General features: G+C 41.6%; 1 protein-coding gene across 3 annotated transcripts in view; it reads left to right on the top strand.

Moving 5' to 3' along the window:
- SFXN5 (sideroflexin 5) overlaps positions 1-19,129 on the top strand; it is a 743,850-nt gene that overhangs the window by 128,137 nt on the left and 596,584 nt on the right. For all 3 annotated transcript variants that reach the window (XM_030190957.1, XM_030190958.1, XM_030190959.1), the window contains one exon: positions 18,099-18,125. In XM_030190957.1, coding sequence (XP_030046817.1) covers positions 18,099-18,125 — 27 coding nt within the window. The remainder of the gene's footprint in view (positions 1-18,098; positions 18,126-19,129) is intronic.

Below are 19,129 nucleotides of genomic sequence, written 5' to 3' on the forward strand. Positions count from 1 at the left end.
CCACTGAAACACTGGGAACACTAATCCAGACAATAGAAGAATATGGGGGCTATTCAGGTTTCTGTTTAAATTTACACAAATCAGTGGCACTCCCGGCATTCCCAGAGATGCGAGCAGAGTGGACTGGGACATTTCCCTTGCAATGGGCACAAACCTCCATAAAATATCTGGGGGTGAATATCCCTATGAACTTGGCTACACTTTATGAGCAAAATGTGCAACGATTGATGCAGGATACAAATAAACAACTGCTTGCTTGGACTTCATTGCCACTCTCCCTGATGGGGAGAATTGCTTTGTTTAACATGGTTATCGCTCCTAAATGGTTAATACACATTTCAAACATTACCGCTATACCTAACAAAGAGGGATGAACACAAACTGATAAAAGCGGTGCAATCCTTCTTATGGAAAGGAAAGAAACCACGCCTCCCTTTCTCCATAATATGTGTTCCGACGGAGTATGGTGGACTGGGTATGCTAAATGTAAAATACTTGACCATTGCCAGTGGAATGCGTCATCTGAATGATTGGTTTAGAGACACACAAGACTATACCAACACATCAATGGAATTACAATTGCTTCCTGGCCTACATTTCAGCAATTATCTACATACTGGAGGACCTCCACCTCCATATATACTGCAGAAATCTGGAATAATGGGATCCGCGAAGGCGGTGTGGAAATGGATCTGCAAACTACATAGGTTCTCAACTAAAGTTACTCCATATCTGTCGATCTGTGGAAACCCTGCCTTTGAACCAGGGCTCCTATATCCAGCCTTTGCCCGCTGGAAACGGAATGGGCTGGTATACCTGAAGCAGGTCATCACCCCAGAGGGTAAGATAAAACCCTTCCAAGAATTAAAAACTGAGTTTGCAATGCTTCCCTCGGACAAGTTTCACTACTTTCAGTTAAGACATTATATACAATCTTTATCATGGGAGGACCTGGCTGAAGATGTCCAGGAGGAATTGGCCTCGGCTTTATCACTGACAGCACAGCAGGGGGTGCCTCTCAGGTTTCATCACAGGCACATTCGTGATACGGCAGAGGAGCTGGACTATAAGAAATTGGTACTCATGTGGCAACAAGATATACCAATGAACCTTACCTTATCCCAGTTTAAGTCACATATAACTACAATGAGAAAGCAGACAAAGATGATATCGCATTGGGAAACTCAGTATAAGGTGGCGCTACGGCTGTATATATCTCCCCGACGGGCCTTTCATATGGGACTCTCCCCTTGGGGAGAGTGCCCTAAATGTCAAGAGCCGGGGGCTACCTTAGGACATATGTTGTGGTCCTGCGGAGGTATAAGTCAATACTGGAAGGATATAATACAATGTGTTTCAAGAATGTGGTCGGCAGAGTGGAAGTGTGATCCAGGCTTATTATTGGGACATCCGATACTAGTCCACCCCATCCCAGCAGGATTCACAGCTTTTGTGACCAAATCTATCATAGTGGCTAAACAGGTGATCCTATCGGAATGGATTACCCAACACTACCCTGCCTGTTCTCAGTGGAGAGCCCGCATGATCGCATTAATGCGAGTTGAAAGGATGGCAGTGACAGACTTTAAAGCTCAGGCAGGAGTGCAATTTCATAATATTTGGAGCCCGTTTCTTGACACATTGTCCTCACAAGCTAGAAGTAGACTGTTGAACTTTTAATGAGACACATGGCTGGACTCAGAAAGTTTTCTTTTGGGGGGAGGGGGGGAGGAGGGAAAGAAGGTTGAAAGAAATAAGAATCTGCGCACTATGTTTTGTATTACAATGTTTCTTTATTCAATAAAAAAGATTAAACCATAAAGTTATTATATAGTTTTATTGAAAACAAACAGTATTAAAATACAATTCTTATATTATTCCCATTATAATCCAACATCTGTCTTCACCATCACCGCATACACACCATTCATACCACACTGAAACCTGTAGGAACTACCTGCTTTGCTTTACAAGCTTCATGACTTATACCCTTTGACACACTCAGAATATTCCATCATTTCTGTTACAAAAAATTACTGATGTTTCTGTCAAAAAACAAAAAGTCAAGTATTTTTCTTTAAATGAACACCCCAGCGTTTTCGAGCACTGGAAAGTTTTGCAAGTTGGCAAAGGAACACATTGGAACAAAAGTGAATTGATGGTTGCTGAAATAAGAGCATTGCAATTTAATTAATTCGTCCAGGATATTGGATACAGTGTATGGAGATATATGTGGGACTGCAGACTTTTGGAACCAGGGACACATGCAGGACTGAGGAAGTTGAAATTGAGCACTGAAGATAAGTTGAATAGTGGTTTATCCATGGATATAAGATGGACACATGCAGAGAAATAATGAGAGGGCTGTTCTACATTAATGCTGTTTTGAATGAGAAACTTTTAATGTATGCAAATTTAAATGTTTTCTTTATTTCAACCTTTGTGTTACAGAACAAATGTAAAATTTGAAATTGAGCTGTACATATTTTCTTCCATTTTTATGTTTGGACAATAAATAATTGTTTTGACTTTTATCTGTCATTTGTAGTGACTCTTTTTTTGTTGTTGTTGTTTTTTTTAACGGTAACATGTCAACTTTGTTTTTTTGGGGGCAGCCGCTTAATTGGGAACAATGAACTATAGTCCTGATATGTCCCAATTAACTGAAATCCACTGTACATATTAAATAAAAGTTCTTCAATAGTGGAGAAGTTGCCCATAGTGATCAATCAAGTTTCATCTTTTATTCTTTGGGTAAATGAAACAAGAAACCTGATTTGCCGCTAAAGGCAAGTTCTCCACTTTTGTGATTAACTTTTCTTTTCACTTGTTTTTATAAATAGGCCCTCTCTGTAAGTCTCATTATTCATTTTTGCTCAGTTTGCAAGAACAACACATCACCTGTCTTGCTCTTTATGCCAGTTGCAATGAGCTGTATTTGTTATGTATGTTGCCAAGTCAGCTAACTGTTTAATAATAAATCTCTGCTGATTGGAGCTCAGGGGTACTTGATTGAAATTTTGTCAACTTAGGGTATGCTTACTTTGAAGAAGTTGAAAAACACTGCTCTAAAGCATTGGAAAAGTGCAGATACATCAGTCCTGTCATCTCACAGACAACGTTTTCTGAACCCAGGTCTATCCATCTATATCCTTTGCTGTCTAGACCAACAAAGATTCTTCTGGACAGTAGCATTGACAAATCTCATCCTTGTTTAGCGCAGTCATCCCAGTGGCTTCTCAGTACCAATATATTGGTGTAGTGGGCCAGTGCACATCATGAGCAATCTGGAATTTGTTGCCAGAGAATGTGGTAAAAGGTGGTTAGCTTAGCGGGGTTTAAAAAAGGTTTGGACGGCTTTCTAAAGGAAAAGTCCATTGACCATTATTAAAATGGACTTGGGGAAAATCCACTGCTTATTTCTGGGATAACAAACGAAATACACAGAGTGTATAAATGCCAATGCGATAGTCTTAAATACTGTTGGACTAAAGTGAAGGAGAGTCTCGTATATAATTTTTTTAGTAATATTCTTTTCTCTCAATAGGTGAATATATTACATATGTTCATGTCATAATCATTGACTCCACCTCCACCAACCCTTTTATAATGGCAAAAAATAACTTGCTCTGCTTTTTCTATATTGAATGTCTGTAAATGTGTATTTATCAAAAAAACACACTGCACTTATCTTAGGCAAATTGGTGCCCTCTTAACACCCCGACAGGTTCCCGTTTCGTATAGACTTTGTCAAGGGGGAGTGGCTACAATTCTGTCGAAGAGAAGGAAAAGACAACAAAAAAAACAGACGTCAAGTCTCTTATGTTTATATCTTAACCTATTGTTAAACTTCTCTAAATCATCGCAAAATCTTTCTTAAAGCGGCTCTAGGCTTACCCGATTCATGCCCCAGGCTTTTGTGTGTGCTGATTTGTATCCTTAGAAATGAACAAAATGGTGATAGCGTCTCATTTAATAGCGACTAGACAGCTGGTGATGTTGCGTCAAACGTACATACGTCAGAAACGTCAGAAACTCTTAAAGGTCTAACGAATCAAACAAACTAGTGTCTGCGGCATGTATTAGAAAGCATCATGGAAATGTGTTGTTGGAATACTCAAGACGTTAGGTTCAAAATTTGAAGGAACCAAACGAAAAAATGTACTCTTAGGCGGAAAAATGTACTTAATAAGGCAGTAGGACATCTACAGGGGGTAAATTAGAAAAAATAACAATTTAGAAAAAATGGAAAATTTAGAAAAAACTTCCCCATTGGATATATGTGTTTAATCCTGCTGGTTCTATTGTTTCTAATGTGAAAATCCAATAAGTCTCACGTTGCAAAATTCTTCTGTTGAGATCACCTCCTCTTTTGGAGGGGAGTATCTGCTCAATTACCATGCATTTTAAGTCTTCTAAAGTGTGTTTGAAAGACACCCAATGATGGACAAGAGGTGCTCCAAAGTTTTGAGCATTTATTCGTGAGCGGTGTTCTATCAGTCTTTCATGTAAAGATCTAGTTGATTTGCCGATATAATATTTACCACACGGACAAACTATATAATAAATAATACCCACTGAACGGCAGGTGGTATGACTTTTCAATGTGATTGTTCTATCTTTGAGGGTAAAACTTGTACCTTCAATGGTGGCTGGGCATGTTTTGCACCGTGGTTTCATGCATTTGTAATGTCCTGTGGGTTTCAACTGCTCTTCGTTCTTTAATACAGTCGGCAAAACAGCTGGACTCAGGATCTCTTTAAGGTTTTTGGAGCGTGAAAATGCAGTTCTAATGTTATAATCTGCAAACATAGGATGGGATCTAATAATATCCCAATGTTTCCTGATTATCCCTGCTGTTGATTCACCGCCTGGGGTGTATCTAGTTACGAATGTCATAATGTGGTCATCTTGCTGACGTCGTTGTGATCCCTGTAGTAGTAAATCTCTGTTGTTAAATTTTGCTCTGGTGTATGCACGCTTGATGACTTTACGTGGATAATTTCTTTGTAACAAATTGATACCAAATTCTTCAGAGTGTGCTTTGTAATCATCCTCGATAGTGCAGATGCGCTTAAACCTCAAAAACTGAGAGAAAGGGAGACTTTGCCTTAGTGCTTTAGGATGGCAACTACCAAATTCCAAAAATGTATTACGATCAGTACTCTTGGTGAAAACTTTAGTGATGAACTGTTTTTTAGACAACAGAATTTCAACATCTAAAAAATGAATTCTGTCATTGGACCATGTTACAGTGAATTGAATCCTGGTGTGACGTTGATTAAGCCACTGATGGAATTCTTGTAATTCTTCTACGCTGCCATACCATACTACAAAAATGTCGTCTATATAGCATCTACAAGTGCCCAGCATTTTTTTATAGGGTGAAATATGTAACCATTTCTTTTCAAATGACGCCATATATAGATTTGCTAAGGTAGGCGCAAATGTGGCTCCCATCGCCACTCCCGATTTTTGCATATATAGCACATCCTGAAAACTAAAAAAATTGTTGCACAAAGCCAACTCAGCCAGTTCAATAGGTGAATATATTACATATGTTCATGTCATAATCATTGACTCCACCTCCACCAACCCTTTTATAATGGCAAAAAATAACTTGCTCTGCTTTTTCTATATTGAATGTCTGTAAATGTGTATTTATCACATTAGAAACAATAGAACCAGCAGGATTAAACACATATATCCAATGGGGAAGTTTTTTCTAAATTTTCCATTTTTTCTAAATTGTTATTTTTTCTAATTTACCCCCCTGTAGATGTCCTACTGCCTTATTAAGTACATTTTTCCGCCTAAGAGTACATTTTTTCGTTTGGTTCCTTCAAATTTTGAACCTAACGTCTTGAGTATTCCAACAACACATTTCCATGATGCTTTCTAATACATGCCGCAGACACTAGTTTGTTTGATTCGTTAGACCTTTAAGAGTTTCTGACGTTTCTGACGTATGTACGTTTGACGCAACATCACCAGCTGTCTAGTCACTATTAAATGAGACGCTATCACCATTTTGTTCATTTCTAAGGATACAAATCAGCACACACAAAAGCCTGGAGCATGAATCGGGTAAGCCTAGAGCCGCTTTAAGAAAGATTTTGCGATGATTTAGAGAAGTTTAACAATAGGTTAAGATATAAACATAAGAGACTTGACGTCTGTTTTTTTTTGTTGTCTTTTCCTTCTCTTCGACAGAATTGTAGCCACTCCCCCTTGACAAAGTCTATACGAAACGGGAACCTGTCGGGGTGTTAAGAGGGCACCAATTTGCCTAAGATAAGTGCAGTGTGTTTTTTTGATAAATACACATTTACAGACATTCAATATAGAAAAAGCAGAGCAAGCTATTTTTTGCCATTATAAAAGGGTTGGTGGAGGTGGAGTCAATGATTATGACATGAACATATGTAATATATTCACCTATTGCGTGAAAAGAATATTACTAAAAAAATTATATATGAGACTCTCCTTCACTTTAGTCCAACAGTATTTAAGACTATCGCATTGGCATTTATACACTCTGTGTATTTCATTTGTTATTTTAACATATGTGACAGAGTGACGGTCTGAATCATTTCCTTAGTTATTTCTGGGATAAGCAGCATAAAATGTTAGTACTTTTTTAGGATCTTGCCAGGTATTTGTGACCTGGATTGGCCACTGTTGGAATCAGGATGCTGGACTTCATGGACATTTGGTTTGTCCCAGTATGGCAATACTTATGTACTTTAGTGCAAGACTTATTTTGTACCAATAGCTAAGGTTCTCTTGCTCAGCAATTGAGCCACAGCCCTGTGTAATATTCAATGGAACAGACTTAGATGACATCAGATCTAATAGTAGCTGATAAGTCTTTTCCACCTATTTCAATCACTCTTCTGGAGCAGCCTCATGCATTCCTGTAAAATAAGTTCAATGAATTAGTAAAAAACTACTGAAGGAATCTGAGTTCTAGCCAGTATGTGAGGGCATCCAGGATTGAAATCCATGACTCTATGTACCACATTGGGAATAATAATCCAAATCATAGTTACCTGATGGTAGGATCCACCTTAGGAGTGAGCACTCAAGAAGAGAGATCTAGATGTCACTGTAGAAAATATGCTGAAATCTTCTGCCCAGTGTGCAGTGGCAGTCAAAAAAGCAAACCGGTTGCTTGGAATTATTAGAAAAGGCATGGCACAACCTTACCTTGAGTACTGTATTCAATTTTTGTCACCATATCTCAAAAAACATATAGCGGAATTAGAAGATTTAAAGTAGAGTGACCAAAATGATAAAGAGGATGGAATTCTTCTCATATGATGAAAGACAGGGCTCTTCAGCTTGAAAAAGAGACAGCTGAGTTGGTAGCTTGTCTGGCAGAAGCAGGTAAGTGTGGAATTCGTTTGTGTGCATAACTAGTGACCCATTGGATATGTCGTGTAGAATCTCAGCTTCCACAATTGCTGCTAGGTGTCTGGCAGGTTTGCATGTGCTTGACCTAAGTGAAGTTATTCATATGAGTCTAGCAGAAATTCCCTGCTCTGGAGACTTTGTATTTGGAGACAAAGTAAAGGAGATCATGAATACTACTCCACTTCACAATATCATCCTCTAGATGAATGACTGTTTCAATACTGTATGTTTCTATTACTATTACTATAAGCGAACCTTTGCTCTCTTCACAAGACAGCTTCAACAAATCAGTACTCTCCTGCAGTAAGACTCATCCGCAGGAAAGAGGGTGAGCAAAGCAAGCCATAACGTGCACAACATTCTGCTTTTTGACTCTCCTCTACAGTCACAACTAGAATATGTATCCTACTCTACCCATAGGGAGTCAGGTACCATTCTTTGTTCAGGAACAGGAACACATCCCAAGGTTATCAATATCATAAAAGTGGGCTACCACCTTATGTTTCAGTCTGTGCTATCAGATGGACCATTTGTCATGGTCTCAGCTATCTCAGGTCTATACCCATGTGCTATGGGAAGAAGTTAATCTCCTGCAGGCTAATCTAGTAGAGCTGGTTCTACTCCATTTACTTCCTGATCTATGAGAATACAGAAGTCTTGTGTCCTATACCAGATTTCAGAGTCTCAATCTCTTTCTGTGCAAGGAAAAGTTCAACATGAACTTCTTTCCACTCTCTCCTATATGAAGAAATGAGAGTGGCCATGTTTTCTGGATCTCAAGGATGCTTATGCATATACTCCAATATATCTATATTGTCAAAAAATACCTTGGGCAGCTTCTTCCATTGAACTATTATTACCAATCCAAACAATAGGGGATAATAAATTAATACCGGAGTAATAACTATACTATAAGACTAAAAACTCCAGTTCATGGAGGAGATATTAGCGCTCACTTGCTGGTATTGGAACAGCGATATATTTTCATGTGGAGAACGGTAGCTCCCTTTGGCCTCAATCGGGAGGTGGAGTGGGTCTGATCTGATGTGGTGCCCCTTTAACTTAATTGAATGCAGGGGGCGTGTCTTCCCACACCGGTGATTGAAAATGGGTGTGTTTTGCCCTAGCAGCTCAGCGTTGTATCCTCCGACCCCTGCTGGGGCGAGTATCCTTCCGGAAAGCAGCCATATACAAGTAAAACAGTAAGTGATGAGGTAGTTGATTTAGATTGTGATAAGAAGAAATGCACTGGATTCACATTTAGAGTGATATTATTTTTATAATATTATAGACGATACGCTGGTTCCTCCTGAGGAAGAGTTGAAGTGCGGTCCTGCATCGGGGAACCGCTAGTGAACATGAACAGCAGAATGATTCTGTTTTGAGGGTGGCTGTTGTAGCCCCTCGCCATTGCCTAGTATTAATTGGATTTAAGAAAACTCTACAGCGCGCTGGAGTGTCTAGATGAAGCATATGGACTTTGTGATTCACAGAGGCAGCGGGGACTTGGTCCCAGTACAAGCAATATAAACCGGAAGCAGGCTGCGTGAATGAAAATGCAGCTTAAGCAAATGAGCTGGCTTTAAGAGCAGAGCGTCTGGAAAGTCACCAGTCGTGCTGTGAAGGCAACATCGATGAACTGTGTGACACATATAATGTGATATATTGTATTACAATATGTGAAGTTTATATTAGGCAGTAGGGGCGAGTGGTAGATGAATGTTGATGAATGTGAGTGCAGTTAGATGATGTATGTCATCTCAGTTAGATGATGTATGTCATCTGTTTTTGTAATGTAATTGGTGAAAATAAAAGTTAAATTTTTCAGTATATTACTGGAGTTTTTAGTCTTATAATATTATTATTATTGCCATAAATTATTCTTTCTCAGCCCCCTGCTCTAGGATATGAATATTCAGGTCTTTGTCTCTTAGGAAACATCAATTGGTGCAAACCCCACACCACTTTTATGGTATTTCATCCTCCAAAACTGAACACAGTATTTCAAGTGGGGCTTCAACAAATTGTACAAGTGCATTAACGCATCCTTTCTTCTGCTGGTTATGCCTCAATATACATCCTAGCATCTGTCTGGCTGTGGCCACAGCCTTATCACAGTGATTTCCTCCTTGAGATCATCGGACATTATCACCCCGAGATCCCTCTTCCGCTCTGTGAATATCAGCCTTTTTGCCACCAGCACATACAACTCCTTTAGAAAAGTGTTGCTTCTCACCTGTAACATGTTTTCTATGGGCCACAGAATTGAGTTGCATTTCTAAAGCTATGATGAGTTACTAAGGAAGACCACAGGAAGGGCTATGCATGCTTGGAACTTGAGTGTAAAGGGGGAGGGGGATTCTATAAAAGAGTTGCCTCCATTTAGGCACTCCATGGGATGAGAACCTATTGCATAATGGCACATGAGCACCCAGGTACAATTACATTTAGGTGCCTGCAGTTAACCAGCCACAGACCTGGTATAACTGAAGGCACATAAATCTGGCAGGAATGCATATTTAGTATTATCTTGTTCTATTGATGTCATCAAGAAGAGCCAATTATGGGGAAGCGATGAAATATTTTTCATGAGAGATGTCCTCTCTAATGAAATTTTGATATAATAGCTATGATTAAACATGTTTCTGCCGTTTCAGATTTACATAAGTACATAAGTACATAAGTAGTGCCATACTGGGAAAGACCAAAGGTCCATCTAGCCCAGCATCCTGTCACCGACAGTGGCCAATCCAGGTCAAGGGCACCTGGCACGCTCCCCTAACGTAAAAACATTCCAGACAAGTTATACCTAAAAATGCGGAATTTTTCCAAGTCCATTTAATAGCGGTCTATGGACTTGTCCTTTAGGAATCTATCTAACCCCTTTTTAAACTCCGTCAAGCTAACCGCCCGTACCACGTTCTCCGGCAACGAATTCCAGAGTCTAATTACACGTTGGGTGAAGAAAAATTTTCTCCGATTCGTTTTAAATTTACCACACTGTAGCTTCAACTCATGCCCTCTAGTCCTAGTATTTTTGGATAGCGTGAACAGTCGCTTCACATCCACCCGATCCATTCCACTCATTATTTTATTGTAATTGAGATATATTTGTTTGCTCTTGAGACAAACAACTTTATTATTATAATCTCGGAGTTACTGGGTTCTATTATTTGTTTTCAAACATAGCTATAAATGTTCAAATGCAGATTTTAGAAAAAACGTATAAATCAGAATTGAGACGTTCAGGTTGGGACATGCAAGTTCTATTATTTTAGAAAAGAATCTGCTGTCTTAGATCCTTTTCTCAAATACATGCAGGAATAAATGTGTATGTGCTGGTTACATGTGGTAGCAGCACCCATTTTGCAGTTGTCATTGGCTAAATTATGAACAGGGTCGACATGGCAACATACACTTTTATGTCTACCATCTTAGAAACATATATATCTGTTTCCTCAAGCTGTCAGAATGTCTGATAACATTTGCCAGTACTGTTTTCAGGGGAGGGGGAAACCTCCCCTAATCCCTCCCATAGAGCACTACACAGGGAACAACTAAAAGGTGGGCATCCAGAGAATGAAGATGCGATTAGGTGTATAAGGGATAATAACAGAGGAGAGATATAAAGGAGTTCCTACATATGAAGCACTATGAGTCAAGCAAAGTACTTTTAAACCAAATACAGAAACTGACAGGACGCCAGTGTAGTCTAATAAGAAGTGGAGAAGCATGATCTTCTCTTTGGGCATTGCAGAGAAAAGAAGTACCTGAATGTTGGAGGGTCTGTAAACAGCGAAGATGATGTTTAGATATACCACAGTAAACTGAGTTGCAGTAGTCCATATGAAAAATAAGAAATGCATGAAGTAGAGTATGCAGAGAAGTCTAGAAAATTTGTGAATAGTCAAAACAAAACCCTAATCTGGTGATCTGAGAAACCTGTTTTTCAAAGGTGAGCTAACACTCAAATGTCACCCAGATAACGAAAGGAGTCAACAGTAGTAATAGGTAAATTGAACAGTAAAGGAGTAAATGAAGGTTTAGAGTTAGGTCCTGTAAACCAACAGGCAGTTGTTTTAGATGGGTTAAGGACAGGTTTGTGAGTAGTAAGCCCATTGGACACCGAGTGAAGACATAATTGTAGAGAACTGATACCAGGAGAAACTAGTGAGGTATGGAAGATGAGGAGGATGTCGTCAGGATAGATTTAAAAAAACAAAACAAAACGGATGATCAAATATTGAAGTAAGGGTGTCTTTCACTAAGCCGCGCTAGCATTTTTGGCATATGCTGAACATAAGCATGCGCTAAATGCTAGAGATGCCCATATATTCCTATGGGTGTCTCTAGGGTTTAGCACACTTATCACAAGTGTGCGCTAAAAATGCTAGCGTGTCTTAGTAAATGACCCCCTAAGGGTAGCCAGAGGACTTATAAAAACATTGAACAGAAGTGGGGATAATATGGAGCTCTGAGGGACCCCACATTTAAGGGACTGTTTGGATGATCGTGAAAATGAACTACAAAAAGTACGACCAGAAACATAAGAAGAAAATTATTGTAGAATAGTGCCATAGAGGCCAATTTCCTTCAGTAGGGCAAGTAAGAGTGGATGATCCACCAGATCGAATGCTGCAGAAAGATCTAAGGATACAGTTAACATATTACTCCCTGCATCTAAATGAAAGTGAAGTTCACTGACAAGGGCTGTAACTGTTGTCTCCGTGCTATGATTGGCCTGTAAACCTGTTTGCCTTGCCTCCATTTTCAATTTGCTCAAAGACACTTTTCTCTAGTCTCTTTGAGTTAATACACAAATTTGAAACTGGTCTGTATTCTCAAGGAGAAGTGGATCTAAAGAGTTATTTGGTATGGGGGTAATTACAGCCTCTTTCCAAGAAGAGAGCACCATCCCATTAACTAAACTATGACTAATCATATAATTTCCAGATATGTGTATGGACACACATCAGGAAATATCCATACTTTTTGCCTGCATAAATAACTTTTGATGGTTTCTAAAAGAGTCTCAAAATCCAATCTTGGTCTGGGTCTTGGACAAATGTCACTAGAAGAATTGATCTTGTAGTCTCTTCGTTGTCAGATGTTTCTATTAACTGATAATATTCAAACTGCCCTCTGACAAATCCCTAGAGCAAGATAACTTCTTCTCGGGTAGAAAATAGACTCTGGTAGTCGGTGATAATTCCTCTTTTGTCCAGCCAAGGATCTTTGTAAAATATTTCTTAAGCAAATCCAAGGGTGACATAGTATCTGAATTGAGGAAAATTAATAAAGCTAAGTTCAAATGCTTGGCAAAATTTTCAAGCTTCTCAATTTTATTAACCAAGGCTATTACTCCATGAGTAGATGTTACTCCTAACTTCTGCACCCCCTCCCCCCTGTACACTTTGCACCAGCACTTTGATCTTCCTCATCAAATTCTGGCACAGTCTCTCTTAAGAGGCCAAACAGGTCTTACAGGACTAGATTCTATATTGTGGCGTACTTTATATAATAAACCTAAATTTCCAAGTGGTTTATAGAATACACCAAGCACCTATCTGTGCGACTAAATTTAGTCACAGGCAGTTAATCTAATATAATAAAACGCACCGTGAACGTTCTAATGAGGACAAGTTCTGAAGTCACTAAAACACTCCCTGAAGGGTTCGTGGCGTTCGTGGTGTGAAGCCACCCAGCCGTCTCTGCCCCGCCCTCGCGTCAAACGTCATGACGTCGAGGGCGGGGAAAACACACGGATCGCGAGGGCAGAAAAAAAAACAAACTGATCGCACCCACGCACGGTGCGTTTTAGTATATTAGATTTACCTCTGTGGTGGCGGTTCCGGCAGCGCAGCGTCAGGGAAGGAGGCGGCGCTCCCGACGTCACTAGCCTTCCCTTCGCTGTGTTCCGCCTTCTTCTGACGTCAATGATGACGTCAGAAGAAGGCGGAACACAGCGAAGGGAAGGCTAGACGTCGGAAACGCCGCCTCCTTCCCTGACGCTGCGCTGCCGGAACCGCCACCACGGAGGTAAATTAAAAAAAACAAAAGAAAAGGGATGTTGGGGGGATAGAAGAGGGTGGGCAGCAAAGTTGAACACTGGGAGCAGGAGGGCAGGGGAAAAACGACAGCATGGATGCGAAGGGGGGGGGGAAGAAGAGGGCGGGCCAGGCTGGGACATGGGACAGAGAGGAGCATGGATGCGAGGGGGGGGGGGGTCATGGAAGGAAGAGAGGGGAATTACAGGAAGAATGGAGGGGGCAGGGGACAGAGGAGCATGGATGGGCATGGATTGGGAGGGCATCCCTCAGGGAGAGAGGGAAATTGCTGGAAAGGGATGAATGGAGGGGGCAGGGGACAGAGGAGCATGGATGGGCATGGATTGGGAGGGCAGGGCTCAGGGAGAGAGGGGAATTGCTGGAAAGGGATGAATGGAGGGGGCAGGGGACAGAGGAGCATGGATGGACATGGATTGGGAGGGCAGGGCTCAGGGAGAGAGGGGAATTGCTGGATAGGGAAAAATGGAGGGGCCAGGTGACAGATGAGCATGGATGGACATGGATTGGAAGGGCAGGACTCAGGGAGAGGGGAATTGCTGGATAGGAATGAATGGAGGGGACAGATGGGCATGGATGGATATGGATTGCAGGGCAGGCCTCAGGCAGAGAGGGGAAATGCTGGATAGGGATGAATGGAGGGGGCAGGTGACAGAGAAACATGGATGGCCATGGATTGGGAGGGCAGGGCTCAGGGAGATAGGGGAATTGCTGGAAAAGGATCAATGGAGGGGGCAGGGGACAGATGGCCATGGATTGAGAGGGCACGGCTCACACTCTCTCTCTCATATACAATGTCTTTCTGACTCTCACTCTCACACACTCTGTCTCACACTGTATCACATTCACTCTCTATGTGCCATACAGTCACTCACACACTCGCTTGGTCTCATACACTCACTCTCACAGAGAATCTGTGTCTCACACACACTCTCTCTCTCGCCCACACACACACACTCTCTCTCACACTGTGTCTCACATACACACTTGCACACACTCATTCTCACACACACACTCTCTCACAAACACACTCACACCCAGACTCACTCTCTCTCTCACACACTCACACTTTCACTCTGACTCTCAAACAGTCACTCTCACATACACTCTCCCAAACATACACACTCCAAGGAAAACCTTGCTAGCGCCCGTTTCATTTGTGTCAGAAACGGGCCTTTTTTTACTAGTGCCAAATAAAACTTGGTGTAAATGCCAACCCCGAAATTACATGAGGACCGGGTGTATTCTATAACATCGCACGTAGATTTTAGATACACTCATGACTTGCTTATTCTACGCTCATGGCCACGCCTCCTTTTAACTATGGGTCTTAGAATTTATGCACATCATGTTATAGAATACAATTCTAATTAATGCCAATTAGTGTCAATTGCTTGTTAAATGGCAATTATCCTCGCTTTTTAGCTTGTTAATTAAATTGCATGTGCAAATCTAGAATATGACTGGATTTGCACATGCAACTTCACGCTATATAGAATCCGGGGGATAGTCTTGTAATGCAACATGTGTCCTGATGGCCTCAGATGAAATCTAATCTGACACATGCAGGTTTGATCAAAGGCGATTCATAAGTTAAACAAACTGGTCTGGCCACAGAGAATGCTGACCCGGCTCAGAAGTTTCACTCACTGATACCACGGACTTTTGTCCTGGATCAGTTCTAGACATGGAGATAATAGGAACATCCAACCCATTGTCTCCTCCAGTCATTCCTGCAAATCGCCTCCAATCCTTTGGCAGAAAGTTCTAATTGCTGAGCCAAGCCCTCTTTTTGCAGTTTTCCTGTTGGCATCTTTACACTGTCAAATGACACTGCCAATGACTCAGCACTGACGTTCTTGGGGCTCAGGAAGACATCGAGCTGTGCAAGGCTGCCTTGCTGCCAGCGTTGGATCCTGAGATACTGCCAGTTGAATCACAAGCTGATCAATTGATGAAGACGCTGGGTGCAGGATCTCAAAGGAAAGACCCTTGTTTTCCCCTTTTGTTTATTTTCACACGTAAAATGAAACAGCAAATAGTTTCAAATGGGAGAGCTTGGTGTTGTCTCTCAATGGGGAAACCACCTTGGATCCTCCATGGTTATCATTATTATTTACTGTAGCAGTACCTACAGTAAAGTCAGCTGCAAATGTCCCAGGCAGCAACGTAGCAAGTTCGACACGTGCCCTGTGCAACATGCCCCCAAACACTGCAGACGTGGCTCCATCCCACCCACTTTGCAAGGGAAACCAATGGCCAGCTTCCCTTGCGCCCTGTGTAGCTGCACCACCCACCCATAGTTTGCTACAGTCCTGGTCCCAGTTGCTGTTTTTTTTATCCTGGGCAATTTTAAAAATGAAAGTCTTTGCCTTTGAGAATTTGTACAAAGTCTATTGGTGAAAAGTACCTACACGCTTTGCACCTGGCCCATAGTGTTTTGAAAAATGTCCCAGCCATAGGTCTGTTCCCCCCCCCCCCCCCCCACCATGAATTTTGTGTGTTTTGGTACTGTAAGTTATCATGCAGTATCATGAAGTGCATATTTTTAAAGGTAGTTTCTGTTTTTGTTATAATTATGCTATTACTAGTAAAAAAAAAAAAAAAAAAAAAAAAAAAAAAGGCCCGTTTCTGACACAAATGAAATGGGCGCTAGCAAGGTTTTCCTCGGAGTGTGTATGTTTGAGAGAGAGAGAGTGTGTGTGTGAGAGATGGGGTGTTTGTGTCAGAGAGAGACAGAGTGTGTGTGTGTTTGTGTGAGAGTGTATGTGAGAGACAGTGAGTGAGTGTGAGCCCCCACCCCCCCCTCTCGCAGGGCTCCCCTCCCCACCCCCACCTCTCTGGTCTCAGGACCCCCTCCCCACCTCCCTCTCCCCTGCGCCCCTCTAGCCATCCATGTCCAGCGATCTTCCTCTGCCCCTGCCTCCCCTGCAGCCACCCATGTCCAGCGACCCTCCCCTCCCCCCCCGGCGCATCAAACCTCCTCGCCACCCGCAGCTGCCAGTGGTAACGCTGTCTGGCCGCTGCTGCTTCTCCTGTTGAGCAGCAGCGGCTGCTACAAAAAGGAATAAAGTGATAAATGTTTTTAAACCCAGCCCAAATCATTCACAAATGCCCGAGTCTTAAAACGCAGTCTCTGCAGCCTTTCCTCCTCTCACCTCTCATGTCGCTGCGCTCCTCCGGGGTCTTACTCCAGGGGCAGTGACGTGGAGGCGAGAGGAGAAGCGGCTGCAGAGACTTTGTTTTAATACTCGGGAATTCGCGAATGATTTGGGCTGGGTTTAAAAGCATTTGTTTTTTTTTTTCCTTTTTGTAGCGGCTGCTGCTGCTCAACAGGAGAAGCAGCGGCCGGACAGCGTTACCAGTGGCAGCTGCGGGTGGCGAGGGGGTTGATGTGCTTTGGGTGGGGGGAAGGGGGTGGTTGATGGGCCTTGGTTCGGGAGGGCATTTGGTGAGCACGGCAGGTTCGGGAGGGCAGTTTGGGAGGGCGGCAGTCTCGGTTTGTTTTTGTCCTTTCCTTTTCTTAGCTTTTATTTTCCATGAACGTTCGATGAAGCTGCCTGGGCCCACACTGCTGTTGCTTGGGCTCTCTGGATGACTTCATCCGAGGCTTCAGTCCCAGGCACAGCCAATTAGAATGGAGGCACGGGCCCAGGCAGCTTCATGGAACGTTCATGGTGCAAATTATTATATAGGATATGTATTTGGATTTAGCTCATGCTTTTTTAGTAGTAGCTCAAGGTAAGCTAGGTATTTCTCTGTATTGGTAGAGCTTATAATTTAAGTTTGTACTTAAGGCAATGGTGTGTTAAGTGACTTTACCCAAGGTTACAGGGAATGTCAGTGGAATTTGAACCTGCACTTCCCTATTTTTCAGGTTACTGCTGTAACCACTAGGCTACTCTTCCACATGCTATGCTGTTTTAATTTTTTAGCCCTTCAGCTTCTTATGCTTTCAGCAATGTTGAAACTAACACCGAAATGGTACTATAGTCATGGCCTACTACTAGTATTACTTATCGTTTGTATAGAAGTACACAGCATTGTACACATTATATGCAGGTATTTTCTCTGCCCCTGGTGGTCTCACAATCTAAGGTTTTGATTTTCTTTTTACTTAGGGCAAGTGGAGAGTTAGATGAGTTGCCCAGGGTTCCAAGGAGCTGCAGTGGTCATGGAACCTGGTTCCCCAGGATCTCAGCCCACTGCACTATCCATTAGGCTACTCCACTTCTTGTACAATTCCGCTATCCAGAATCTCTCTCCTACTTTCTGTAGCCCTTTTTCTTCTAAACCAGCTATTGTAATGAGATATGGAGTATGGTTCTCTTCAAAATCTGGCACAAGCATGCTTGTATCCAGCCAGTAGGTGTAACTGTTGCACAATAGTTGGCATTCCCTTTGCACCAAGCACTGAAACAGGTGGCTCTACGACTTTTCCAATAAGGAAAAACTGCCTAAGGAATCAAACCTGTCTCCTTCTCAGTGTTCCTCTGTACTGCCGAGACAGTGTGCCAACCAATCTTGTTAAGCATTTTCTGAGTGAGGTGTATGGAATGATTTATCATATTTAAAAAGTGATTATTTAATTGTCTTTTCATTTTTTTTCTTTCCTAGCTTTGGAGAGCTCAGAAGCTAAAACAGGTAGGATATTTTGTCTGAGTTAATTATATATGCAGTAGATCAGTCTTCTATATATTGAAAAATTGATTTAACTGCTCTATGAGCCAGCTCTGTTGGTGCTGAGCACACCTAGTATTGAGCAAGCTCCTTCACTGTGTCCAGGGAGGGGTAATTTATATTGTTTGGCTACCCCAGTCATTCTGAAATGTTAACACCTATGCTCTACACACATTTCTCTTTTTTTTTAATCATCTGTGTGTCCTTTGCCTTCTCTTTATGCACACTCATTTTCCTCTTTTCCCGATGTTTGCAGTTCTCTGTCCTCTTCCTTTCCTACAGTTTATCCCTTTCTCCTGCGTCTTCTGCTCCATTTCTTTCTACAACTCTTTTCACTTTCTGCAGTTCTCCCTTGGAACTCTTTACCATCTCTTTGACTCTTCCTTCATTCTTGTTCATGTATTGTCCTGGTAACAGAAAAGTATGTGGTCTGAGACAGTTCTGTGTTCAAAAGCCCCTATTTGATTTCTTCTCCACAGCTTACTATGTTGTCTTTAGGACAGTTATTTACCGGAGGGCTCATTTTATGCGTTTACATGTGTTGGTAAATGACCCCCCACCATGTGAATTAATTGTATAGCACCATGTACTCTCTCAGCCCTTTGTAGATGATGATGTCTAAGCCCCGTTATTTACTAGTGATATTTGAGCTGTTTTGTGTTTATCATTGATTGTCTAGATCATGTTTTCATGGGATGAGAAACTGCAATAATTTCTTTCCATCACAAGTTTAAATTCATCAAACTCTTTTTCTTCTCGCTGCATATAAGCACTTCATTTACATTTTGTTGAGGTGTGTAACGTGAATAGATAAGTATGCTAATATATAATAAGAAAGCAATGTTAAAGTACAGGTGAAATATGCATGTTCATTTATGAACATCTTTAAATTTTGAATAAAGTAGGTTAAGTGAATAATGCCTTAGGACACCAGAAGCATACGTGCTGACAATTTATGTGCATTTAAT

The sequence above is a fragment of the Microcaecilia unicolor genome, chromosome 2, assembly GCF_901765095.1.
Source record: "Microcaecilia unicolor chromosome 2, aMicUni1.1, whole genome shotgun sequence".
NCBI classification, from domain to species: Eukaryota; Metazoa; Chordata; class Amphibia; order Gymnophiona; family Siphonopidae; genus Microcaecilia; species Microcaecilia unicolor.